A 26,741-nucleotide genomic window follows, 5' to 3' on the forward strand; every position below is an offset into this window, starting at 1 on the left:
CAGCTGCATTTAACTCCTGCTGTGGAAAAAAACCCCAAATCCTCACCAAAACGTGAGTTTTGTGTGTACAAACACACGCACAAACACATAAGCATGTGCACACCACGTTGTATCTGCGTACGGACCTGCCACTGCCTGTGACATTTTCCAGGGAGATAAGGGAGCTGGCGCGGGTCCCGCGGAGCAGTGGGGTCCCTAAATAGCAGGCAGCTTTCTGCCCATCCCAAACTTCCCCTAATTGGATTTGTTCGCCTATGCCGTGGCTGATAAGCAGGAGGTTAATAAGAAAGAAAGTTGATTTCTCCTCGGTGCCAAATTCCTCTTTTTACTCGAGTAATTTAGGGGAGAAGTGCAGCGAAAGGCGTCGGTTTTATTCCTGAACCTTAATGTTAAAAAAAAAAGGATTATTTTATTTTAAACAGCCTTTCTGTCAGCAGTTTTGTCTAAAAGCAGTAATTCCGCTTGGTTCCCAGCATCTCAGGGCTTTTCTTTTAATTTTTTTTTTAAAGCATCCTCCCCTTCCCTTCCATAACCTGCCTCCCTGCTTGGCAGCCTTCGGTGCTGGGCGTTGTAAAAAGGGGGGCACAAACGGTGATGTCCCCACTTAAAACGTGAGCAAAACTCTTTTCTCCAGTGCTGTTTCCTCATTTAGGCACAGGACTCTAAAGGGATCTTTAAAACTGATGGGGGGCCTCACAAAGTCCATAAAAATGAACTTGAGATCACCAAATATCGAATATTTGGGGAGTAAAAGTTATTTTAGGGACAGAGCTCAGTAAAGGAGGAGGGTCAGAGCCTTCTGTACCCGCACGTGGCGGAGTTGGGAGCTTTATTAAAGCTTGGGAGATTTATTGAGGACTGGAATTTAGACACATCTGCATTATTTTCTCACTGAATTCGCTTAAATTCTTCGTCGAGGCTGGGTGACACCTGGATGGGAACGCTGAGCTTTGAAATCATTTGAAATTTGAGCTGAAATCAGCAAAATAAATCAAATTTTGGCTCCTCCAGACTCATAATCGAGGGCAAATTCCTGGAAAAACCGATCTTTTTTTCTGACTTTTCAGTGTCTGAGGCTGAAGGCTGAGCATGGGCAAGTTTTGGGGTCTGGGTAATAAACCCGTGCCAGAAATCAGGCTTCCAAGCAGCAGAAACAGAGAGGTGCTGGGAGGTTCGGTGCTTGCAGGCTGCAACATTTCATCTCCAGCAACAAAACCCCGCTCACGAGGAATAAAGGTTATGTTTGGTGCCAGGCTTTGGGGTGCCGGCAGCACGGAAAGGATGCATCAGCTCTTTGTTCGAGCTGGATCAAGCAGGGTGCACATCTTAAAGTCCGATTGTTTTCATCTGTTCCCTGTCTTTTTTTTTGTTTTTTATTTTTTTGCAGCTTTTCCGACGCGTGGCAGCTGCCCTGCCTGGCATGGAAAGCACACAAGACAAAAGTAGAGAAGACAGTATCCTTTACCTGCCCTCAACAGGGGGTGAAAGCCTCGGGCAGCTCACGGACATCCCAAAAAAAAAGAGGGGAAACGAGGCAAAGAGCCCCCGAGCTTCGAGTGAGGGTTGGAGGCTGCTGCGGTGAAGGAAAGGAGGCAGGGAGTGTGAAAACGAGGACGGCTGGATAAAACTGAAGGGAGGAGGACGGGAAGGTGCAGAGGGGTGCAGCCAAAAAGGATTATTTGCGTGGTTTTGGGACAGGCTGGTACAAAGAGATGAAGCGGGGTGGCCGTGGTTGCTCGGTGTAGCTCTGAAGGTGAAATTTCAGAGCTTCTTCCCACGTTTTGCTCTGCTGGGCTACAAATTTCTCCTCTTTTTGGTGAAAAGAGGTGGTGGAGGAGCCAGAGATGGGCTCCTGCCGAAACTCTTCCCTCGGGCAGGTCACCAAAAGGTTAACGAGCAGCCACCCTCATTAAGGAGGGGATGAGGGCAGGCTGCAAAAGCTCAGGTAGCAAAAGCTCAACGAGATCATCTCCCAAACAGCTGCTTTGGGATTAGGGGGGGGATTTCCCGCAGGGTTTTTTCACCGAGCTGAAGGATCTCGAGCTGCCCGTGCTCTGAGGGAGCTGCCGGGGCTCGTTATTTGCCCAGCTGGTGCGAAATGTAGGGGAGCAGGAGTTACAGAGGTGAGCTTCCTCCAAAAAAAAAAAAAGGACCCCGGGGGCTTTCCGGGATGGGATCTGACCCTAAACATCTCGTGGGAACGGTGCCGGGACAAGAGAAACCTGCAGCGTGGATTTTGGTTTGAAACTGGTCTTTTTGAGAGCACAAAGGAGCGTTTTTATGGGAAACGGGGCGCGCTGAGCCAAAAATCCCTGTAAAAAACAAAAAAAACAGGTAGGGAGATGGAACTAAATTCTGTTTGCCTTAACTTAACTCCTTCCAGTGATCGACATCAAACTGGAAAAGCCTCAAGAGCAGCCTGTCAGTGAAGGAGGCTGCTCCTGCTAATACCACGTGGCTTCTCCCCTTTTCTCCAGAACATCACAGCTTCCCCTCCCTTTACTCTTCATTGACTGCAGTGTGAATATTGGCTTGAACCTTCCCCTTTCGGTAATAACGTATCGCAGTTCATCATCGCTGGCTGTCTCGTGGAGATGATCTCTTAGCTTCACAAGCACACACACACACACACACACCCCCACGCCAAGAAAACGTCGGTGTCTTCATTTATTTATAAGAAAAAAAAAAAAAAAAAAGCCAAAATATTCCAGCGTATTCTAGTTATAACTTGAAAAAAAAAGAGAAAAAAAAAGAAAAAAAAAACAAGAATAGGTACAATTTCTTAATATTTGTTCCTTTTTTTAATATGTTAACGAGATTGCACTTTGAAACGGTGGGAACCCAGGAAGTTTTGAATTAGACGAGCAGTAGGTGCGGGAGAAAACGCTTGCAAAACCTCCAAAACACCCGGCGGGGGCCAGGCAGCAGGCGGAGGGTGAAGCAAACGCTGGCCTTAACCCGTAATAAAAGACGACGACAACGAAAAACAAGCTCTAAAATCCTTCGAGGTAGTCCGAGGGGGTTTCCAAAACCCCAGAGCTTTTTTTGGGGGGCTGCCGGGAGCTTTTAGTTCTGGCCGAGGCGAGCGCGGTGGCGAGGCGGCGTCCCGCAGGGGGTGGCCGGCTTGCGAAGGGTTTTTTTTGTTTTTTTTTTTTGGTGAGGGGGGGAAAGGTGGAAAGCGAAACACTTGCAGGAAACAAAAGAAAAGAGGTTTGGAGTGCAAGATGAGTTTTTTTTTTTATTTTTAAGAGTATTTTTTCCTTTTAGGTAGAGCCACCCACCAAACGGTGACTGCCCGCCGGGTGGGAGCGGAGCGGGGCAGCCGCGGCGGGGGGAGAAGGAGTTTGCTGCTTTTTGAGTTTTCTTTTTTTAAAAATAAAGGGGGAAAAAAAAAAAAACCTTACCCCAGGACTGGGGGGCCGCCGCCGAGCCCTGCCTGGGGCCCTTTTCTTTTGGCAGAGGGACGCGGAGCGGCGCCAGGCCAGGCGGGGACGGGGAGAGGAGAGGGGCGGCAAAAGGGGGCTTGGGCCACGCAGAAACGTAGCTGGAAGAGCGTAGAGGGAAAGGAAAGGAGTTGTAGGATGGAAACCAACTTACGATTATGCAGATTAATGCCTTGATTTTTTTTTTTAGCTTTTTTTTGTTTTTTTTTTTTACGTTCCGTCTTCCGAGTCGGGTTTAGTTTTTTTTTCACTAGAGCTGTATAGTTTGGGTGAATAACGAGTAATTTAGTTTCCTATTTAACTAGGCTTACAATTAACCGGTTTTCTTCGATATTTATTTCCTTGCTTAATTTTTTTTTTTACGATTTCCAGTATATATATATATTTTTTTTCCCTTTCGTTGCTGAGGAATCCGTGTAGAGCTTCGCTGGCGTTGCGCGATGTAGCTACCCGATGAAACACAGAGAAGCGAGCACACTCGAAGTGCACCCTTTTAACCTTTACTAGTCATTGTGAAGTTGCTGTGTAAGTTCCTAAACACAATTTGTAAATACCTTGTTTGCTGGGCGAGTACGGCTGGGTCGCAGTGCAGGAAGGAATTGGGCGAGCCTGGCTTGCGATTGCCGCTCCGGGAACAATTGCAAGCGAATATTCAGGCTCCTCCTTCGTTCCCTTCTTGCCCCTCTACCACCTAAAATTACCAACCGGGGAAGGGAAGGGAATCGTCCTCAATCAATTTTCACCGGGAAACGGGCACGGGAAGCTTTTTGGAGTTCTTCATTCCCGAGACGAGCGCCAGGCGCGTGCCCTGCCCTGGGTGTAGAGCAGCTCTGCACACCGATAAGCGAAAGGCAGAAGGAGATGTGGAAGTGCTTTTCTTTTTGACGTGGCATGTCTTGAAATAAACATCGACGATATGTGACCAAGGATCATTCGTTATTTAAAAAGAAACTCTCGAGGGGAAGGAAACCTGGCTACTTTTCCTGTATTGTACTGTTCCTAACTGTGCGAAAACCATCCATCATCTCGCTGCTTTTTTTTCCACGTTGGTCCTTCCATTGCTTTCCACGACCACTTCCATTTATTTTTTTTTTGGGCTCTGGCCTAACCCAAACCCGACGTTTCCTCGCAGCTCTGAGCTTTAAGCACTGGCTTTGCAGGGCGCTGCCTCGGGGATGTGGCTTTTGGTGATCAGGTTCGGGAGGCGGCCACGTTACCACCCTCGAGCAAAACCCTCGCAGGGGTTGCACCCAACACCACAGGGACCAAATTTTTGGTCCCCGAGGTCTGCTCAGGACCTCCAGGTGCGTTTCAATTTTGCTGGTCCTGCAGCCGGTGCTTAAGGCAACAGCGGGGCTCCCTCCTGCCCTTCTCCTTCCCAAAATAAAACCTCTCCCAGGGGAGCGCAGGAGCAGCAGCCTGCAACTTGCTTGCGCCCTGATGCCTCCTGCCATCTGTCTCTTCATTTTTTATTTTTTTTTGGCTTCTGATTTGATTTTTTGCTCCATCAGCATGGCTGGTAGGGACCATGGGACCAGGCTTCTTTTGCGACGACTTTGTTTAAAAAAAAAAACACAAAACAAAAAAAAACAGCGAAGGTTTCTGCTCTGTTTCTTTTCTCCTCCCCGCTCTGGCTTGATTGTTGTACAGTCCATCCTGCGGCTCCCCATCCCTCACTTTTTGTCTTGAATCCGAGTAAGTGGAAGAAATTTGTTCTAAAGGGGAAAAACGAAAACAAACAAAAAAAAAGGTTCCTTTTCTTCATGTCGGAATGTCACTGGTACCTCAGCTCTGTTTGATAATATGAAACGACGACGAAATCCTTAGCGCTTGAACTAAATAAATCCCTGTCTCATTGGAAAGCTCCGGCTCTCTTCTCTCTCTCTTTGGGGTCTGGGTCAGACGGGGAGCGTCCATCCCGTTTCACGGTCAATTTTTGATTTAGACGGGTGCTGCCAGGTAAATTTGGGCCGGCCCCAGGCTTGGCAGCCTCCCCTCCCAGCACAGTGCCCTGGTGCCTCGCTCCCAGCGCCCAAATCTTTAAGAAACGGGGCGGGGAGGGGGCTGCCTGGAGCAGCAGCCCCTTTTTCCACGCCGACCCCAAAAGGAAGAGGAGCAGGGGGTGGGTGTTGAAGATGGAAGATGCTCGCTTGTGGGGTGAGCACGGCAGGCAGGACCCAAAACCACCTGGAGGACGCTCAGCCTCTGCTACCCTGAGTTGTGACAGCAGCCGGGTCCCTTTTTCCCCCTTTTTAGCCCCATTTTCCTTCCCCACCGTGCGTAAACCCCAAATGCAGCTTTTTAGGGGACGGATTTTGGGATCCTGAGCACCGCCACGGCCACAAATCCCAGGAGCTAAAAACCCTGCTGGGGCTGTTTGGGGCTTTTCCTGCTGCCCCCGCGGGGCTCCTGCCTCCAGGAGCTGCCGTTTCCCGACCCCCTTCCCTTTTCCCAGGCTAAATTTGGGGATAAAAAAGCAATTTTGAGCGCTCGGGCATTTCCCCCACATTGACCCTACCACCGTGAGTGACTAATTAGTGGTGAGGCTCCATCGGCACTAATTAGCGGTGGCGGAGAAGCGGGCTGGTGGCTCGGGGTCCCCAGTGGAGGTGGCTTCGCCCCACTGGTCCCAGTTTGGGGCCGTGCCTCCCGCTGCCTTGGGGACCCCACCGCGAGGTCCTAAAGAAGCCGGGGACGTTTCCCCCGATCCCACATCCCCCCCAAAACCCCCCCCAACCCGCTGCCCCCTCCTCACCCTCACGCACCCGCAGAGCTGGGTCTGGGTTCGGCTGCTTTTATTCATTTGCCTTTAGGGTTTTTTTTCTGGTTTTGCCCCAAATCTCGAGGCGCTTCGCAGGACGGGGGTTGCAGCAGCAGCAGCGACGCGAGGGAGGCCGGGGGGGGGACATTTGGGGTCGTCCCGACCCCTGGTGTGGAGGAGAGGGGTTGGGGGGGTTTGGGACAGAAAGCGAAGCCCCCAGGAGCCGAAGCTTTGAGAACAGGAACCGGGACGCTGTTGGGATTCTGGATTTTGGGTTTTTTCTCTCGTTTCTGTGATCCTCGAGCTCCTCATTTCACATCCGAGGTGGCTTCAGGGCGAGGGGCCACGTCCCGGTGTCCGCCTCGTGCTGCCCCCCACGCAGAAAGGAGACCCCCCCCCTCGGTGCCACCACCCCGCATTTGGGGACCCCACCAGTGGCCGTCCCCACACCCCAAACCCTTTTTGAAGCCCAAAAAAGGGTTTTTGGGCCTCGGGGCCAAGCGAGCGAAGCCTTCGCCCCCCGGATGCTTCCCCATCCCAAAAACCTTGGTGCTGCGTGCCCCCCTGGTGCTGTCCCCCCCAGTGTGCCTGGGGGCTCTTCCAGCCCCAATCCTTGGGGTTTTGGCCCCAATTCGCAAGGGTTTGACCCCAATTTTCAGCGTTTGGTGCCCGTGTCCCACCCCGGTGCCCCAAGGGGGGGAGATTTGGTGCCACAAAGCCCCCCCTGCTCCGGGGGAAAGCGGCGCCGAGCGTCCCGCTGCGGTGTTGGATCCCCCTCAAAAACCCTCAACAAATAAAATAAAATTAAAATAAATTAAAAAAAAAAATCAAAAAAATAAATTAAAATGAAATAAATTAAAATAAAATAAATTAAAATAAATTAAAATAAAATAAAATAGCAATTTTGCAAGAAAATGTCACCTACCTCCCGGAAACTGCTTTGGGGGGGGGCAGCGCCCCTCCCACCGTCCCCAAACCCAAAGTTTTTACTCCTGGCCCCTGGAGGTTTTGGGGGTTGCAGAGCGGTGCCGAGGGGGGGTCAGATTTGGGGATTTGGGGTCCTTGGAGCCGCGTGCGGGTTTTGGGATGCAGAAGCTGGGATCGGGGGGGGGGGTTGAGGAAGCGAAGGGGCCGCGTCTTATGGGATGGGGGGGGCTAAAACCAGCACGGCATCCACATGAAGGAGCCCAGGGCAGCGCCGGTGGCCGCCCCCGCCAGCAACCCCAAAGCCATCTGGTCCCCGGAGACGCGGTAAGGATCCTCCCGCACGATGACGTGGGTCACCCCGGGGGCTGTAAGACAAAACAGGGCTGGGGGGGCACCCCAAAAAGGCGCCCCAACCCCATACACACACACAGACAACACCAAGACCCCCCCCGAGCACCCTCATCCCCCAAACCTCATCCCCGTAGCACCCACGTTGCTCTCAGCCTCCCCAAAATCCCCAAACCGGGCGTAAATCGTGCCCCCCCAGCCCAATTTGGTGCCCCCCAAACCCCAAATTTATGGGGTGAGCGGGGATTTGGGGCCACCCACCTCCGTACTGGTGGCCGTAGTGGCCCGAGCTGACGTAGGCGGCCTGGTGGGAGTCGATGGGCACCGCCTGGTAGTAGTCGTCGTCGTAGGGGTCGTAGACGTGCACCTGGAAAAGGGGTTGGGGTGGGGGGGACACGAGGCCGGCACCCCGGGATGTGAAGGGTTTTTTTTTTTTCCCCAAGTGGCTGGTGGGGACGCTCACGGTGCCCAAATTTTATGGGGAGGTGTTGTTGAAGCATCCCGATCACCTCTCTGCTCTTGGGGTCCCCGTCACCCTAAGTGCTGCCTCCGTTCCCCTTAACTATGCCCCGTCCCCTTAATTCTGTCCCTGTTACCCCTAAATTTGTCCCCATCACCTTAACTCTGTCCCTCATCCCCTTAACTCTGCCCCACTCCCCTTAATTCTGCCCCCATCACCTTATATCTGCCCCCATCACCTTAACTCTGCCCCTGAACCCCTTAAATATGACCCCATTCCCCTAAAATTGGCCCCCATTCCCCTAAACTCGGCCCCCATTCCCCTAAACTCTTCTTCCATCCCATTAACTCTGCCCCCATCACCTTAACTCTACTCCATTCCCCTAAACTCTGCCCCAATTCCCCTTAACTGTGTCCCCGTCCCCTTAACTCTGCCCCTGAACCCCTTAACTGTGTCCCCATCCCCTTAACTCTGTCCCCATCCCCCTAACTGGGACCCCATCCCCATAACCCTGCCCATCTTCCCCTTAAATGTGTCCCCATCCCCTTAACTCTGCCCCATTCCCCTTAATTCTGCCCCTGATCCCCTTAAATATGACCCCATTCCCCTAAAATTGGCCCCCATTCCCCTAAACTCGGCCCCCATTCCCCTAAACTCTTCTTCCATCCCATTAACTCTGCCCCCATCCCCTTAACTCTGCCCCAATTCCCCTTCACTCTGCCCCTGCTTCCCTTGAATGTGTCCCCATCCCATTAACTCTGCCCCATTCCCCTTAATTCGGCCCCCATTCTCCTTAACTCTTCTTCCATCCCATTAACTCTGCCCCCATCACCTTAAATCTGCCCCCATTCCCTTAAACTCTGCCCCATTCCCCTAAACTCTATACCTGAACCCCTTAAATGTGATCCTATTACCTTAACTCCGCCCACAGTCCCCTTACATGTGTCTCCATCCCCTTAACTCTGCCCCATCCCCTTAATTCTTTCCCCATTCCCTTAAATCTGCCCCATTCCCCTTAAATCTGCCCCATTCCCCTTAATTTGGCCCCCATTCTCCTTAACTCTTCTTCCATCCCCTAAACTCTCCCCCATTCCCCTTAAATCTTCCCCCATTCCCCTAAACTCTGCCCCTATCCCTTAACTTTCCCCCATCCCCCTAACTCTGCCCCACTCCCTTCACCCCATGGGGGAGGCACCGATCAGCCCAGACCCCTGGGCTCACCCCCACATTTACGGGGCTGCGTTTGGGGCCGCCTGAGCCCCCTCCCCAATACCCAACCCCCTTTTGGGGGATGTTTTGGGGTGGCGGGAGCCTCACCGGGGTGGATTTTGCCTCCAGCAGGGCCAGCTTCCACGCCCTGCGAACGAAGCAGAGGGAGGAGGGCTGAGGGGGGGGGACGCCCGGTGGCTCCCCTGATCCCACAAATCCCCCGGTGACCTGGATTTGTTAATTATTAATTCCTAATTAACCGGGGTGTGGGGTTGGGGTGGGGACGCCCCATCTGCGTGAGGCAGGGAAATGATGCCTAAATTGGGGGGAAAAGCGGAAAATTGGGGAGTTTCCATCCAGCTGTGATCAAGATCAGGATCCTAACACTTTCCTTCATCCCCTTTAAGCCCATTTTAAGGGTTTTGACCCCAAAATGAAAATAAAAAGGGATCAGAGCTGACCGTGGGTGTTTCCCCGTGCTGGGAACGGCCCCGATCCTATAAGGATTGGCATCATTTACCAACAAACCACAATGGAAACGAGGCCACGGCCGCTCGTGGGTGGCCGAGGGGTGGTTTCTCACACCACCGAGGCTCTTTTAGGGTCGGGATGGTTGTAGGGTGGAGGCCACGGAGGGGATTCGGGTGCTTACACGGCGTCGTCCTCGCTCTCGGCGCACAGCGAGGTCTTGGAGGCGTCCCGCAGCACCAGGCTCAGCAGGCACTCGCGGCTCTTCCCCTCGGGGGGCTGCACGTCTGGAGGGTAAAAAGGGTTTGGGGACACGGGGTTTGGGGTCACGGGGCAGGGATGGACTCAGCGAGGGGTAGGGGTGTCCTATAAGGCCCCATGGGGCCGGCCGAGGGGAGCGGGGTTGGGTTTTCATCCCAAAAACCACGCTCGTAATTTTGGGGTTTGGGGTTTGGGTTGGGCTCCTGCTCTGCTTGGGTCGGGAGCTTGGGTGTGAGCAAAGGGTTGGGGACGTGGGGTTTGGGGTCATGGGGGTTTGGGGTCATGGGGGTTTGGGGTCATGGGGGTTTGGGGTCATGGGGGTTTGGGGACGCAGGGGTTGGGGACATGAGGTTTGGGGACAGGGAGGTTGGGGACACGATTTTTGGGGACATGATTTTTGGGGACACGAGGGTTTGGGGATGGGAGGGGAGGGTTTTGGGGACACGAGGGTTTTGGGGACACGAGGGTTTTGGGGAGATTGGGGTTTGAAGACAGGGGGGTTTGAGGACAGGGGGGTTTGGGAACATGGGGTTTGGGGACACGGGGTTGGGGGACATCGAGGTTTGGGTAGAGGGGGTTTGGGGACAGAAGGGTTTGGGGACGCGAGGGATTGGGGACATGATTTTTGGGGACACGACGGTTTGGGGACACGGGGGTTTGGGCTCACAAGGGTTTGGGGTCACAAGGGTTCAGGGACTCGGGGCTTGGGGATGACACAGGGTTTGGGGACACGAGGGTTTGGGGGATGTGAAGATGGGGACAGGGGGTTTGGGGACAGGAGGGTTTGGGGACATGGGGTTCGGGAACACGGGGTTCGGGGACCACAAGGTTTGGGCACACAGGGTTTTGGGACAGGAGGGTTCGGAGACATGGGGGAGGGACAGAGGCTTTGGGGACAGGGAGTTTGGGGACAGGGAGTTTGGGGACCTGGGATTTGGGGACAGGGGGGTTTGGGGATGACACGAGGGTTTGGGGACACGGGGTGTGGGGACACGAGGGTTTGGGGGACGCGAGGGTTTGGGGATGATGGGTTTTGGGGACGCGGGGTGTGGGGATATGAAGACGGGGACACGAAGTTTGGCGACACGGGGGTTTGGCGACACTGGGGATTTGGGGACAGAAGGTTTTGGGGACAGAAGGTTTTGGGGACAGAAGGTTTTGGGGCCGGGGGTTGTTGCTCGCCTCGGCACTCGGGGCCGATCCTGACGTCGCGGCAGCTGTGCTTGATGTGCAGGCGGCCGTCCATGTCGCGCTGCGCCTGGTCGTGGTAGTAGAGCAGGCTGCCGTCCAGGTACAGCACGAACCAGTTCCTCTTCCAGCGCCGTAGGATCGAGCCTAAAAGGGATCGAGCGGGACTTGTAGGATCGTGCGGTCCCTCCCCGTTTGGGGTGCAGCCAACGCCGTCCCCCAAATCCCCCCGGGGACGCCTGGCAGCGGCGACGACCCCGACGGCGCGGCCAGGTGGTTTCGGTGATGCGCTTGGAGCAAACCCCAAAAAGCTGCCAAAAAAACCCTATAGGATGCATCCGTGCTGCTCTGTAGGATGCGGAACGGCCCCATCCGTGCTCTTGGGGCTCCTCTCCTCTGTGTGATCCCCCTCCCGGCACCCCAAAGCTCCCCACTCACTCTGCCGCCAAAGCCAGCCGCTCTTCACCAACGCCATGGCCACGGGGAGGTTTTTGGGATCTGTAGGGTCGAGAGGAAACAGTGGGGTTAGGGGAGCAGCTCCTTGTTTGCCTGCACCCCGTTCCCTGTCCCCCTTTTTGGGGTTTGGTAATCCGGGGAGCGCTCGGGCGGGGAGAGCTCCGGCCACCGTGCTCCGTGCCCCTATAATCTCCTCGGGATTTAGGGATTATCATCCCGAGGAGGTAACCACCCCCCCTGAATCCCCCCCCCGGTAACTTTCCACGGCCCCCGCTCGTTTGTTTTCCCTGCCTGGATGGAAATTAGTCCTTAACGAGGCCGTGAAATCATCGCTCCCCGGGGCCCCGAGCACTACCCCATATCCCCATCCCCCTGTACCCCACCCCCTTGTACCCCCATCCCCTTTTAACCCCATCCCCAGCACTTTTATCCCCTTGTACCCCTCCCCAGCACCCCCACCCCATTAATCCCAGCCCGATCCCCCACCCCCTTATCTCCCACCCCCTCGTACCCCGTCCCTAGCACCCCTATCCCCCGTTACCCTAACTCCTAGGACCCCATCCCTTTGGAACCCCATCCCCGGACACTTTTATCACTTTTTACCCCACAAACCCCCCTTTTTACCCCACAAACCCCCCTTTTTACCCCCTCCCCAGTTTCCTCATCCCCCTGTCCCCCATCCCCTACCACCCCCCTCCCCTTTTCACCCCATCCCTTTTCACCCCATCCCCGCTACCCCCATCCCCTGACTCTCCCCTTCCCTCTCCCCATCCCCATTCCCCCCCAAACCCTCCCAAAACCCCAAAAACCCCCTTGGGCACCCCTCACCGAGCGGCAGCAGCACGGCGGGTCCCCGCTAAGGGCTGCGCTCTGCTCCCGCTGCCCGTCCCTACCCACACGCACGGGGCTTCGGGAGCTGTAGTCCTGCTTGGGGAACGCGGCCTAAAGAGTTGCAGAGTCCCAAAAGGACCACGATGGTTTTGGGATCGGGTTTTAGGGTCGCTGGGCACAGTGGTGCTGCCAGCGGGGATGCCCTGGGGATGTTGGTGCAGGGGGGGGATGCTGCGGACGGCCCCCACATCGCCTGCGGCCCTAAAAGCGGCTGTGGGGTCGGGGTTGGGTTGAGATTCGCCTGCCCCGATGTAAAATCCCAAAAAAAAGCAGGGCTGGGAGGAGCGGGGGATCCGTGAGGAGGTTGCAGCTCCAAACCCTGAGCCCCCCCCCGACCTCGCCGAGCTTTAATCCCCCCTGTGGTGCCCGTGGGGAAAAGCTGGGAAAAAAACCCTAAAAAACACTGAGCTCGTGGCACGGGTGCTGGCGGGGGTTTTTTGGGGTCTGTCGCTGCTGCTGCCACAGGTGGGGGTCCCGTGGGTGCTGTAAGCACAAATTTGGGGTGACGGAGAGGGGGAGGCAGCCCCAAAACCCAGCTCCTCTTATCCTCTGCTCCTCGTCCATAAAAGCCATACACACACACATAGATTGTGGATATTCCCGTTGTGCAGGCGTTAAAATCCCAGCCAGGTGATTTATAAGCGGGGTGATAATTAATATTAATATAGAATTAATATATGGACTGATAATTAAGATGTTTATTAAGCTTTCGGCAGCCCTAAAGGCAAAAAAAAAATCATTGATTCTGGCTTTTCACGATAAAAACCTTTCCCCTCCCCTCCCTCCAGCGCTGGCTTTACAGCCATAAATCGGTAAAATTTGTTCGGCCATAAACTGGTAAAAAAAAGACTTTCTTAGGTCAAACTTTGGCTGAAAATTTAATTAATTTGAGGCCGATGTTGATCGGACCCTCGGCCGGGCGCAGCGTTTGGTGTGATCAAGCCCAAAAGGTTTTCTTCTGCCACAGGGCTTGGGATAATTTGTCTCCTTGACAAGTTTATTCCGAGAAGAGACAAAAAAAAGGTGGAAAAGAGCAGAAATAAAACCTGCAGGGAGCAAAAAATCAGGGCAGCGGGATGCCATGGCAGGCGTCGGGACCTTAAAACCAAAAGCAAGGCCATAAAAACCTCCCTGAATCGCTCAGCTCTCCTCTGGGGACGAACATGGTGGTGGTGCAGGATTTGGGGGTGGCTGATTTATTTATTTTTGTAGCAAAATGTCTGTTTTTTGGTGTTATTTTTGATCTGCCTGGGATAAATTTGGGGCACGGTGGCTGGAAACGGTGATTTAGGGACTTTAAGGGGTTGCTTTTCTTTACAGCTGGGAGGGTGGGAGAAGGGAGGTGGCTGTGGGACGCGGTGTGGAAACTGCCTCAAATGCTTGTGGAGGAGGACCAAATTTGTGGCTTTGCCCAAATTTTTATAGTAATCAGGTGGAGCTAATTAGGAGAAACCCACTTGGAGACTTCCAGCTTGGAGAAACCCACTTGGAGACTTCCTCCAGGTAGGCTTCCAGGAGGCACCTTGGGGCTGTGTTAGCGATGCTTGGAGTTTTGGGTGTAAAAAAAGGGATTTCTGAAACTGTTCACACATCTCACACGACCAAGTGGAGCAGTGAAGGAGCAGGGGGGGATCGGGACGTTGTCCCTTGAGGAATCGCCTTTATGCCAGCTCTTTGCACCCCCAAATTTTGCCTCAGCTTCCTCGTGCCCCCCAGGAGCCCTTGGGCAGGTGAGGAGGGGACAGGAATGGGCCCGAGGACCTCAGTGAGGCCAGGACACCGCAATATTTGCTTTTTTTTTTTTGTCACATATCTTTGTAGGTGATTTGGATGAGGGAACTGAGAGCACCCTCAGTAAGTTTGTGTATGGCACCGAGCTGTGGTGCTCGTCCCCCTGCTGAGGCCACCCCTCGAGTGCTGGGTTCGGCTTCGGGCCCCTCACTCCCAGAAGGACATCGAGGCCCTGGAGCCTCTGCCCACAGGGAACCAGGGAACCCAGACCAAAATCCCGTGAAGGGACATTTTGGGAGGGCTGGGAGCCTCGGGCAGGACATGGGGACAGGGACGGGGACATCCCCCTGCGGCACCACAGTCCCTGCATTGGGGTCCTGAGGCAGGTGTTGACCTGCAGGGACTTCATTGCCCACCTTTTGCATGCCAGCACTTGCCGAAAAGCATTTTGTGTTTGTATTTTGTGTTTGTGTTTTTTTTTTGTGTTGTAGGAAAGTGCTCCAGCCCTAAAAGTGGGGTGCTGAGCACTGGGGCGCTGTGTGATGGGGATGCACTGCACCGCTGCTGCTGGTCCTTCCTAAAAGGATTTATGTGATTATTTATTGATTTATTTGTTTAATTATGTATTTATTTGTTTGTTTATGTATTTATTTGCTTATTTATTCATTGGTGCCCGCTCCCCCAGGCACGAGACCCGCCCCCCCCCCTCCCCTCAGCTCTCCCCCTCAGGGCTCCCCCCGCATGAGGCGATGCGGGCTAACCGCCGCACGGGGGGGTCCAAAACACACTTTTCCTCTTTATTTTACGCTTCTACTTGATTTTACACGCCTTTACAAGCCTGCCCGGCCTCCCTATGAACCGGGCAGGGCCGAGCCGGGCTCACTGAGGCTGCCCGGGGGCTGTGGGTGATGGGGCCCGGCCTGACGGGGCCCCTCACAGCCCGGCCACCCTCAGCGGCCTCCCCCCCCCTTGAACTACAACCCCCAGCATGCCCCGCGGAACTACAACTCCCGGCATGCCTCGCTCCACCCCCCCCTCTCCGCACTACATCTCCCATCAAGCACCGCGCCTCCCCGCCTCCCCCCTCCTCACGTCTACCCGCGCCGGGACTACACTACCCATGGTGCCCCGCGGCGGGCGGCCGGCAGGCGGGCAGCGCCCGCGGCGCGCGGGGCACGCCGGGAGTTGTAGTCCGGGAGGCGGCGGTAACGGTCCCGCTGCGGTTCGCCCCCCCCCTTTTTTTTTTTTTTTTTTTTTTTTTTTTTTTTCGGTCCCCGCCTGCCGCCGCCGCCCCCTCCTCCCCTCAGCGGCTGCGGGCAGAGGCAGGAGGCGCCGCGGAGGCAGCGGGAGCCGGGGACGGAGAAGCCGCAGGTGAGATTTGGGGAGGGGGGGGGGAGGCGGGGAGGGGACCCCCCCCCCCCCCCCTCAGGGGGCGGCTGAGGCGAGTCCTGAGGCGAGGGGGGGGGGAGGGGGGGAGGATGAGGAGGGGGGGGGGATATGGGGTGAGGGGGGGCGATATGGGGTGAGGGGGGACGTGGTGAGGGGGGGGGAGTTGGTTTTGGGGCCAGAAAGGGGCAAAACGGGGTCAGCAGCAGCCGGGGACAGCACCCAAGGGTGCTTGGGGGGGCTGGGGGTACCCAAGGGGGTGCTGAGGGTACCCAAAGGGGCTGGGGGACATTCAAGGGGGTGCTGAGGGCACCCATGGAGGCCGGGGGGGCACCTAATGGGGTGCTGGGGGCACCCAAGGGGGCTGGGGGGGCACCTAAGGGGGTGCTGAGGGGTTTGGGGGGCACCTAAGGTGGTGCTGAGGGCACCCAAGGGGGCTGGAGAGCACCCAAGGGGGTGCTGGGGGCAGCCAAGGGGGTGCTGGGGGTGCCCATGAGGGTGCTGAGGGCACCCAAAGGGGCTGGGGGGCACCCAAGGGGGTGCTGAGGGCACCTATAAGGGTGCAGGGGGCACCCAAGGGTGCTGGGGGACAGCCCTGGTTTACCCCCAGCAAAACCCCACTGGGATTCCCGTCCCCAGCGGGGTCCAAGCCAAATTTCGCCTCTTCCCCTCGTGCTGGGGGGGTTCCCACCTCGCTTTCTGGATGCTCCCAGCCCCGTTTGGACCCCATAATTTGTTTTCGGGATGTCGGCACCGCTGGGTGATTCGGGCAGGCTGTGGGATGCTCCCAGCTTCTTAAAATCACCCTGAGGGGCTCGCCGAGCCGGGAGCGCCGCTGATGCTCCTCGCTGAGCTCCTTGCCGAGGTTTTGGGGCTCCCGTGACGCCACCACGGGGGTGACACGTTGGGGACATCGCCGCAGGACGTCCTTAACCCGCGAGACGCGAGGCCAGGAGGGTTTCGTGCCCGTAGGATATAGGTAGGGGGTTGTGCTTCTTTTTGGGGAAGGTTTGGGGTTTTTTTTCTCCTTCGGGATCGTCGCTTCAGCGCTCGGTGCCTGGCGTCGTGGTGTGCGCTTGAGTTGGGGGTTAATGACACCAGGGAGGTGCTGAGCAGAGGAGCCTTGAGATGTGGAAACGAGAGAAATATCCCTTATTGATAAAGGTGCTGGAATATGTTAGATTTTATTTATTTATTTTCCATTTTTCTCCCTTTTTTTTTCTCTTTTCCTTTCCGCTCCTCGCGGTGACAAGCTCTCGGGTTGTGCCTTGTATTCCCCTACACCAAATTCCGTTCAGAAAGCATTTTTTTGGTGCTGAATTCCATCAAACGTGGAAAATCGAGCAGGTCGAGTGCTTTTATTTTATTTATTTTTTATTTATTTCCTGGACAAAGGCACGTTGTGCCAACCGGAGAGAAACCCCACGCGATTCCGTTTGTCTTTTAATCCAAATGTGCTTTGGGATGCAGCCGTCTGTTGGTTCTCACCCCTAAATAGCGATGGAGGAAGCTGGAGCTTTATTTATTTCTTGACGAGCAGGAACGAGGGCGATGGAAACATCTTTAGGGAAACATTTTGCTGGACCCGCACGATTTCGGGAAACCTTAACCGTGAAGTGGTCGTCGATTAGGGCTCAAATCGAGTAGGGATGTAAGGAAAAAGGAAGCAAAGGTGGGAGATCTGATGCTTTTTTAAAAATTATTTCTTTCTGATGTTGAATTTTAACAATTCCTGGGGTTGTCTGCACCTCGATGGCCGAGGACATGAAAACAAACCCCCCCTCCACAACTGTGTGCTGGGTATTTATCCCTGCTAGTTGTTAAAAAGACCAATAATAGTTGGCTGTGTATTTTTAAGACAAAATATACATTAAATCTGAATTTATTCTGGAAGTTACAAATACCTACTTGCCTACTTTTTGCATTTTAATCTATATTTTTTTAACGAAAGGCAACCTTGACCATTTTTCGGAGCAAAGGGGTGGGAGAAGCAAGACGTTTGCACGCCGTGAGGGTTTTTTTTTTTTGGGGGGGGTCTGTTTGATAATAGGAGATATATCATGGGGCGGGACGCCGAAATGACGCACCCCAAAATCCTGTGAGTGCCCTTGGGGTGGTTTTTAAAGTTTATCTTCGCAGCTGGTTACCGAAATCCCCCCTGATTTTGGCAACCCACCGCAGAGGTCACGGGGAAAGCAGGAGGAAGGTGCTGCTGCTGCTGCTTCCAAATCGCTCCTCAGGCAGGTGAAAATGCTTCGCAGAAGCACTTCTCTTGAAGGCCTCCTGTATCTCAGCCGAAAGCCTAATTAAAACTCTAATTCAATTGTGTCTAAATTGAATTATCTGAGCTGTCTGGAGGAGCCTGGAAGCCTCCCGTTGGATGCCCGAGTGCTCAAACGCCCGCTGTCGGTACGGGAGGTGTGTGTTTAGCCCGGGTTAGTGCCTGATTTTGGGGTGCTGTGGGTGTGACACTCGTGGATCGGCCTCAACCGTGGTCTGAGGAAGGGCTGGGGCATTTTTGGGCTCACCCAGTCCCCTCTGCTGCTGAATTTGGCAGCGCTGGCACGGACACGGCCCAGCTTTGGGTCAACCTGGCGGAGGACTGAGACCTTTGTGCCTCCCGTGGTAAGAAACCTTCCCATTTCCACCTCTCAACTCTTTGCTGATTTCCAGCCAGTCGGGAGCAGGAGCTGATGAGGTTGTCCAAAGGGAAATAGGATTTTTATTTCTTCCTTTCCGAGCCCGCTCTTCCCTTCAGCCTGGGCTCCGGCTTTCATTTGTCTTCCAGTCATGCCTTTTGGGCTTGATTGTATCCGCAGAGGCCCTGATTTCCTTTTCCGCAGCACAAGTGCTCTGTGTACTTTCTGTTTCCTCTGTAATTCAGAAAAGCCTCTCCTTAAACTCTTCTTTTCTGGGCCGTGGATTGCAGCGAGGGACTGCCTCTGCTCGTGTCCTGCACGCTGCCCGGTGGCAGGAAACCCCTTGGGATGGCTGAGCCAGGGGATCACAAGGTGAGGAAACACCACGGCGAGCCCATCTCCTCCTCCAGATGCTGGTGTGACAACGGGGCATGCGAAGGGACCCCTCAAAAACCAACTTATTAACCAGCCTGCTCAGGATTGACCCCGGCGTTGAGTTCAGGAGCTAGAAAATTACAAATAACTGGTGCAAAAACCAACATAATTTTGATGCCACGGTGCTGGCTTTCCTTTACTTGAGGTGAGATCGTGATTCCAAGAAAAATCTGTCTGGGAAGGAGAGGTTCTGGCCACCACGTGCCTTAGATGCATCAGTCTCATTTCTTAACCTACCATCACCTTATCAACAAGGCTACGTTTGCTGCTCGAAGGTCGTCATTCATGTTCAGCCCCCAGAAGCCTTGGATCCAAAGATTTAAGGAGAAAAGTTCTATTTTACGGTATTTTTCAAACTTACCCAGACAGTTTTCTGCTGATTTCAGCCAACAAATCTCTCCTGATGTTCCCAGGTTGCTGCATGCCATCGTGGGTCCGTTCAATAAAACAGATGAAGATCTTCTTTCCGTGAAAAAAAATAATCCACCTAACCATTTTTTGCCCTTAACTCCTCGAATTAAAAACTGTTGGCTTAATCCATCCCTGTTTAAAAAGGGGAATAATTTTTCAGGAATTATTTCCATAGGACTCTGTTGCCTGTCAGCGAAACAGATGCATTTCTCCAGAGGTGTCTGAATGGCTTTACCTTCTTGGTAAAGAAGGCAAAGAGTCAAATCTGGGCTTCTACTGAGGGACTGCAGGTGATGATGCTTCTCCTTGTATTTTTTCTGGCATCCCAGGCAGCTCTGTAACATTTGGAGCCCTTTGCCAAACCAAGAGACCAAGGAAATTTGGTGGAAGAGAAGTCCTGAGCGCCTGGGGAGGAGCTGGAGGTGTTCTGGAGGTGGTGGTTAAAGGTCTTTGTGTAAAAATTGATAGGAAATGCGTGCTAGTCTTGTTGATTTTTAGAAGAACATACACAGGGCATGTATTTTGTGTTACTGGGTGCTGATATATTGATGCTTTGCTTCATTGGGTGGGTGATCTTGATCTGCTTTTAGCTCTTGTTGGTTGGAATCACCAGCAAAAGAAAAAGCTGGGAGTTTTCAGGGATTTTTTTGAGTCTCTGGTCTGCTTTGAAGTGCGTTTCTAAAGCAAAAATCCCAGACCTCTACCTACAATCCCAATCAGGGATCCTATTTAGGAGGTACACAGAGCGTTTATCAGATCCCCTGGAAGTTGTGGGAGCTCTGAGCACGAACCAGTTTTGAAAACCAAACCTTTTCTCTCTTTTTTTTTGTGTCTCGGGCTCCAAGCAGGAACACGAACGCCCAAATCTGAGTCATTTCCAGCTTTTTTCTGTGTCTTCTCTCCTTCCTTTTGGAGCTCCGGGGGGGAAGCGATGATGGTGATGCTGATGATGTGATATTTCTCTTTCAAAGAGGCACGCAGGGAACGAGGCTCTGCTGGGGATGACGGAGATCCATCGGCTTCCTCGCAGCGTGACTGGGTCTTGAATCATTTTTTAAGAAGCCCTGAGCGGTGTTTGGTACGGATGTGCCGAAATCCCTGAATTTCAAGGGACTTTGTGCTTTCTGGGAGGAAAACTGCAGCTCTGGTGGCACTCCACAGCAACCCAGGTGGAAAATTATTGCTGTAGGATTGGGGAAAGCTCAAGGAACGTGCCCTGTTCCTCTGCTGGAGATGCTGATTTGCGTTTGGCTGTGCTCTTTCCTTTCTTTTTTTTGTCTTTTTGAGTGAAATGGTTACCTGGAAAGCTGGCAGGTGAGAAAACGAGCAGGCAGAGCAGAAAAATTGGGTTTATCGTGGCTTTCTTACGATAACTTGCTCAATAGGCAGCTTAAGGTTGAAGGATGGTTGCAGCCTGAAAATTTCGGGCTTCCTTGCCTTAAAAAGGGGTAGAGATTTGGGAGGATTATCAAAGGCAAGCTCAGAGTGTTTCAGGAGAGAAAAAAGGAAGGATAGATGCCATCGTGCCTACTGGGCACGTCTAATTCAGTGATAAAATGGATGAGGACTGCAGACTGCAGCAAAAGTTAAAATGGGCTACAGCATCTTGGGTTCTGCAGGTTTTTTTTTTCCTGGCTTCTAATTTTCCATTGAACTTAATCAAAAAGATCTGGCTCTTTTGTGGCATCAGGCTGTGCTGATTGCCTGTCAGGAATTAAAGCACGGCCTCTGAGCTTGAATGTTTTTTGGGGTTAGGTACACAGCTCCCTAAATACGGTCGAAATATGGACGTTACCCTTTTTGTGTTGGAAATGGATGATGAGGGCTGGTGAGGAATTCAGGGCAAAGTCTCCCTTTTCCTCTTTGCCTTTTGGTTCTTTGTATTTGAATGTTTCTGAGTCACAGAATCACAAAGGTTGGAAGAGACCTTTGGGATCATCTGGTCCAACCATCACCCTACAAGACGCCCAACTCGCGTTCGTAAGGGATGAGAGGATTTCCATGCTTAGTCCCAACCAATTTCCGATAGTTTCTGGCTCTCCAATGATTAATTCAGCTCCACTTCTCCGGACCATCCTGTTCAGTGCAAGATTTTGGACCTACCTGCACCCTCCATCTCTCTGTATGTATTTTATATACGACACAACTCGGGTTTTTATTCATGGAGAAGACAGATGGGGAAGCGATCCCTGACAAATGGCCACGTTAAACGTCCCGAGACGTTTTAAGCTTGGCTTAACCCCTCTCCAGAGGTGCTGCTGCTGACTGGAAGAGGTCTCCAAGAACCTTTTGGGTTTGTCCTGCCCGTCAGGTGGCCGAGGAAGATCACTCAATGCTGATCTTTCAACCAAGATGAACGTGATGCCGACACGGGCAGGAAGGCTCCGAGGGCTTGTCCCTGTTGAAAATATCCTGAATTAAGCTTGGGAGAATTCAGAGCGCAATTACTTTGGAATAAATGGTATTTATGAAAGGAGTTATTTATTCCATTTTACGGAATGAAATGTTTCCCATGTGAACGTTTATCCTCTGGTCGTTTATTCTGCAAATTATTTGCTTTAGCTTCCTGTGTAGGCACGTCGTAACTTAATAAGACCTTTCAAGGCTTTTGTGAGAACTGCAGCGTATTCCACGCGTTTCCCAGGCCCGGCGTTGTGCAGTATAGGCACAAAATATAATTCCCAGGTAAAGGACATCCAGTGCGTTGGTTGGAGCCCGAGTTTGCCCTCGATTTGTCTTACATTCACAATGGGGAATGTTCAGAGTCTTAAAATGCTGTAAAGTGGAGAAATTCCACTCCCCTTTTCCCTTTTCCCTTTTCCCTTTTCCCTTTTCCCTTTTCCCTTTTCCCTTTTCCCTTTTCCCTTTTCCCTTTTCCCTTTTCCCTTTTCCCTTTTCCCTTTTCCCTTTTCCCTTTTCCCTTTTCCCTTTTCCCTTTTCCCTTTTCCCTTTTCCCTTTTCCCTTTTCCCTTTTCCCTTTTCCCTTTTCCCTTTTCCCTTTTCCCTTTTCCCTTTTCCCTTTTCCCTTTTCCCTTTTCCCTTTTCCCTTTTCCCTTTTCCCTTTTCCCTTTTCCCTTTTCCCTTTTCCCTTTTCCCTTTTCCCTTTTCCCTTTTCCCTGTCCCGCTGCTGAGCTTTGCTGTGTGGCTGAGTATCCATGCTCCTGTCTCATTTTGGTTTGAAGATGTCAAGTCATGAAGAACCCACCACTTCTCTTGGTGTGTTTTCAGCAATTAAGCACTCTCTCTGATTAAAAAAATGAGGTCTAAATTGAATTAGTTTCCAACTACTGCTCTCAAAAGCCTTTTTTGGGCTAAATTAAAAGGTCCTTTGATACCCAGTAGCTTTTCCCTTTGGAGACAACGCCTTACTCCCTAACCAAGTGGCTTTTCAGCTTTTATTTTGGGCAAGATAAATGCGTGGGGCTCCCCGGGTCTCTCTGCGGTCCTTAAATGCTCGTTGCACCCTGCTCGTTTTTCACGATCCCATTTAAATCGTGGGCTGCTTCTGCGACGTTCCCATGAGGGGAGTCTTACCCGAGCAATCTGCGGAGGCGAGATTGCTTCTTTTATGCCTGAAATAATTTTCCAGATCGATAGCGGACCTCTGAACACCACCGGGCTCTTTATCAAGCCCCACAGACCCTTTCTGCAGCTAATTTTGGTGATTTTTCACGGGTGGCTGCTTTCAGTGATCCCCTCTTCTAAGGGGTATTATCAACTTTGAGCTTTCTTCCACCTTCCAGAAAAGATTGAAGAAGAACCGTCAGGGCCTCAGAAGTTGGAGGACTCTTTGAGGGCTCTCAGGTTACCCATCCTGAGTCCAAGACGTTCTTGTCATTGAATCGTGGAGCTGGTAGAGCGCTCGCAAGACTTCCCGGTACGTTCCCATCCTTGAGGCAAGCTAGAGTCTCTCTAGAGCACCCCTAATGGGTATTTCTCTAATTTTTCCTTAAAATAAAAGTTTAGAAGGCGCTCCAGCCTCCTTAGGTGGATGGTAGTTGTCGCTTGGCTGCCGGTTTAGTGAAAAGCTTTCCCAAAGCTTTCCCACTTGGCAGTGTTTCTCTGGCAAATTATCCTCTTCGCTCCCGAGGACGTGAGAAATAACCCGGCTCCGCTGCCGCCCCTGGAACCGTGCTGCGTTCTCCCTCATCTTTCTTCCATCTAGCCTGCTCTCAGGGATCGTGTCGCTTCTAAATCTCACCATATTTCTGTTTCTTTCCTCTCTTTGGTTCCCTAGGTACGTGGAATTTGTACTCTGCTGCCTTGTCAGCCTTGTACAAAATAAAGCGATGCTATTTTCCACCTATCACTATTAAAACAACTTGAAATGCCTCCTCCCTTTTTTCAAATCCATTGTATCGTTGACTTCTATATCAATTTCTGATCCGATATACCCTCTTAAGTTATTTTCTGGTTGTTTTTCTCCACCTGCACCTTGTGCCCAGCTCCTACACTGTTTTTTATCGACTTGGATCTGGCTGTTTCGCTTTGGCACAGCTTGATCTCGATGTACCCATTTCATCACGTCCCGTAGCTGCTTCTATACAGATGACTTCATAATTCCTCTTGTATCTTTCCATTGATTGCAGGGAGGGTTAAATCTCTAATTTGCTTTCGAAGCTTTTCAGAACTCGGCTACGTCGCTGTTTCCTTTTTTGATCCCAAAAGCACTTGGAGGGTTTGTGAGCGACCGTAAGTGGATCATCTATATGCAAATTCCTTAATTTCTCCTCCGCGAAGTTATATTTGTGACAAATCAACGTCTCCGAAGTGACGCCTCTTTTCATTCTGTTGATATTTCATTAGGGTGATAACCCAAAAGTACAAACGTCAGACGAGTTGAAAATCAATTATTTAAATCAGGACGTTCTGAAACCCTGATTGAATTACTGGGCACAGCCCTGCTGAAACGCAAGCCCTGCTCTTCTCCTCGGCTCTCGAGGCTTCCAGCTCAGCGATCACCGCAGCTTTATGGGCTGTAACGAGGTCCTAACCAGTTCCTTCGCGTTTGGATTCTGTTGTGCTCCATGAAATGTCACCGATCATTTCTGGAAACGAGTCGTGTGTAATTACTTGCTGCACGAGGCTTCGTACCCCTCCTGTCTCCCTCATAACCCCACGTCTCTGTTACCCCTTGCTTCTGTGCCTGAGGAGTCCCATCCCACAGCCTCCTCCTGGGCTCCCAACACGCTGAATTTCTGCTGAGATCCTCCAGAAATTCATTTCAATTTGTGGTCATCACAGATTTCAATTTCAATCTCAATTAAAGAGGAGGTAAGCCTTGTTTTTTTTCTTTTTTTCCTCTTTTGGAGGTACACTGCAGCCCCCACTTCTTTTTTTGCATCCGAACTCCTGATTTTCAAGTCTGGTCACACATCCATCTCACCAGATTTCATTTTTTTTCTATCTGCGAGGCAGAAATTTATTCGTTCTTCGTTCCCTCTTGTTACTCAGAGCCCTTGCATCCATATATAGCAACAGAAAATTCGTTTTCTTTACAGACCCTCTGACTTTGAGCTTCGTTTATCCTTCCGTGTCCTTCTCTCGCGTTCGGTTCCTTCCTTTCCTGGATGCATCAGCAGTTTCCTCCGGGAAGGTGTCTTTCTAGTCGGAGAGATGCTGGCTCTGCACTTCACGATCCCCGTGTTCCCTGCGGTATGCTTCAGTCTCTCACACCCCAACATCTCCATCACTTCTTCATTTCTTTTGCCTTTTTTTCTTTGCCTTTTCTTGCAGCCAGCAGTGGATGCTTCAGCAGCCTCAAGTTGCAATTCCTCAGCCTCCCCGCTCAGCAAAAGCCGTGGTGGTGCACGAGAACAAGATGCCACTGCCGAGCAGATTCCCACCCGCTCGGGAGGCAGCTTCTCCCAGCTCCTGCTAGGTTTCTCTTGGCACGCTTCAGCTGGAGCATGGAGAAAAAAAAAAAAAAGTCTGGCACGGCACCGTCGAAAGACTGCCAAACCTTGACTTAAGACTTTCCTTTTCGGTTCTTTTCCAGGATCCTTGAAATAGATAAATATATATTTTTTCTCATCTGCTCGGTTCCAGCTGATGCAGAGCTGCTGGCCCCGGCCTGAACGCTTCCTTCTTTCGACCAGAGCGATTAGCCAATATTTGGGATCGTCTGTCGAGGGAGGAAATCGATGACAGTCAGGTATTTCTTGGAGGCAATCTTGCTGATTCACAGAGGCCGTTTGCAGAGGCTGGCTTCTCCGAGCCCGGCCTGAATCGAGCAGCAGGAGAAGATTTTGCTCTCGGTATTCCAAGGTCGTTTTATTTTTTTTTCTTGCCAGCACTAAACACACTAAGCACACATGTACACGCACGCTGCTTCTGTGCCTGACACCACGGGTGTTTCTCTGGCTGTCCTTGCCTTCCTCGTGCTTTCCTGATGCTCTTTGTTGGTGTTCCTGCCCGTGGCAGCACGCCTGACAGCCTGCGTGTTCTCTCCTCCCTCCGTGCCTTGCCTAATTTCCTCCTCTACCAAAACAAAGCCTGACGCTCTGGTGTTCAGCCCCTAGGAAGCTTTTTTTGTCCAGGCTGGTGTCTAGCCGGCCTCTTTAGCTTTAACTTTTTCATCCAAAATTGTTTTCAGAAGAGATTTGCTGGGCAAAACGGGTTTTGAGGAGCCTGGGGCTTTGCTTTCCCGTTTGGGTTATGGCAGGAAGGGGTGACGGTGTCTGCCCTGCCCAAATGGGACAGCAAGGGATAAAGGAAACGTTGGAGGTGCCCTGATACCCACAGCGACGACTTCCCTCCTCCTCCAGGAATCAAAAGAAAGGAAATCTTGGTTGTGGCCACCTGCTTGGGTTCCTCCAGGGAGTTTTTTACGAAGTTTTTCTCTTAAGTTTTGCACAGATTTTTAAATAGTGCCAGATGTGCTCCGCTGGCGTGGAGATGGCTCTTGCAGAAGATGCTTCGTGTCAGCGCTGCGGAGTCTGTCCTGGTGCCTTGCTCGTTTTGGTTTCCAATTCAGGCTGCCGCCGCCTTTGATCTGCGAAACTCTCGATTTGAATCTTATCTGCTCGGGAGACCTCTTTCCCCGGGATTGCGCTGGCAGTCAAGATTAGCCGGGGCTTACTGGGTTGGCAATCTTGGTTTTAAATCTGCGAGGGCTTCAGCAGAGTTTTCTCCTGGGGCTGGGGGGGGGGCATTGATTCTGGAATATGTTTTTCTCGGTGTTATCAGGACTCGCTGGCTATCAAGATAAGCTGTGGGGCTTACAGATCGCTGCGTTTCCTTCCTCCAGTGGCGACTGAGAGGAGCGGCATCTCTCTCTCTAGCGGTTTTAGGTTTTTATCTGACCTTCCTGTGATTTCACCTTCTTATTCTGCTTCTTATTCTGCTTCTGCCTGCCCTCCTGAGAGGCTGGCAGGAGACCAGGAGCACGGGCCCTGCAGAGGGAGGAGAGAAGAGCGGGGTCAGCCTGACTTCTTGTTTAGGAGCAGGAGATCTTTGTCTTCAGCATTCAGGGCTTGCTGTAATCAGAAGAAGAGGCCGGAAAATCTGGAGGACCAACACGGCAACACGCCTTCTCTGCGAATTTCGTAACTGCGTGGACAGAAGCTACTCATTTTCTTACTTATTTTCTTACTAGCAGCCTTCCAACTTGTCCAACAATGAATTCTACCTGAAGAACCATAAATTTGATGACCACAAAGCCCTAACCCCGAGATAACTCGGTGCGGAGCGAGCTCAAAGACAAAAGGACCTTTTGCTGCCACCTG

General features: G+C 52.3%; 2 protein-coding genes and 1 long non-coding RNA gene across 8 annotated transcripts in view; 2 read left to right on the top strand and 1 right to left on the bottom strand.

The window, feature by feature from the left end:
* The window catches only part of RAB6A (RAB6A, member RAS oncogene family), a 42,348-nt gene extending 39,579 nt beyond the window's left edge, over nt 1–2,769 (top strand). For all 3 annotated transcript variants that reach the window (XM_068689644.1, XM_068689548.1, XM_068689459.1), the window contains 2 exons: nt 1,388–1,454; nt 2,384–2,769. In XM_068689644.1, the coding sequence (XP_068545745.1) occupies nt 1,388–1,454; nt 2,384–2,448 (132 nt within the window). In that variant the 3' untranslated portion in view covers nt 2,449–2,769. The remainder of the gene's footprint in view (nt 1–1,387; nt 1,455–2,383) is intronic.
* A 590-nt stretch (nt 2,770–3,359) lies between these two features.
* PLEKHB1 (pleckstrin homology domain containing B1) lies at nt 3,360–12,490 on the bottom strand. Its single transcript, XM_068689764.1, has 7 exons — nt 12,350–12,490; nt 11,504–11,563; nt 11,060–11,212; nt 9,801–9,903; nt 9,257–9,296; nt 7,741–7,846; nt 3,360–7,496 (listed from the first exon to the last, which is right to left on the bottom strand). Exons 2-7 carry the CDS (start codon nt 11,538–11,540, stop codon nt 7,360–7,362), a joined length of 576 nt encoding a protein of 191 aa, XP_068545865.1. The 5' UTR covers nt 11,541–11,563; nt 12,350–12,490; the 3' UTR covers nt 3,360–7,359.
* Nucleotides 12,491–15,375: 2,885 nt separating this feature from the next.
* Nucleotides 15,376–26,741, top strand: part of LOC137860297 (uncharacterized) — a 117,612-nt gene continuing 106,246 nt past the window's right edge. For all 4 annotated transcript variants that reach the window (XR_011098851.1, XR_011098818.1, XR_011098854.1 and 1 more), the window contains exon 1: nt 15,376–15,514. This is a non-coding gene — a long non-coding RNA (uncharacterized lncRNA). The remainder of the gene's footprint in view (nt 15,515–26,741) is intronic.

Source organism: Anas acuta, chromosome 1, assembly GCF_963932015.1.
Source record: "Anas acuta chromosome 1, bAnaAcu1.1, whole genome shotgun sequence".
Lineage (NCBI taxonomy): Eukaryota > Metazoa > Chordata > Aves > Anseriformes > Anatidae > Anas > Anas acuta.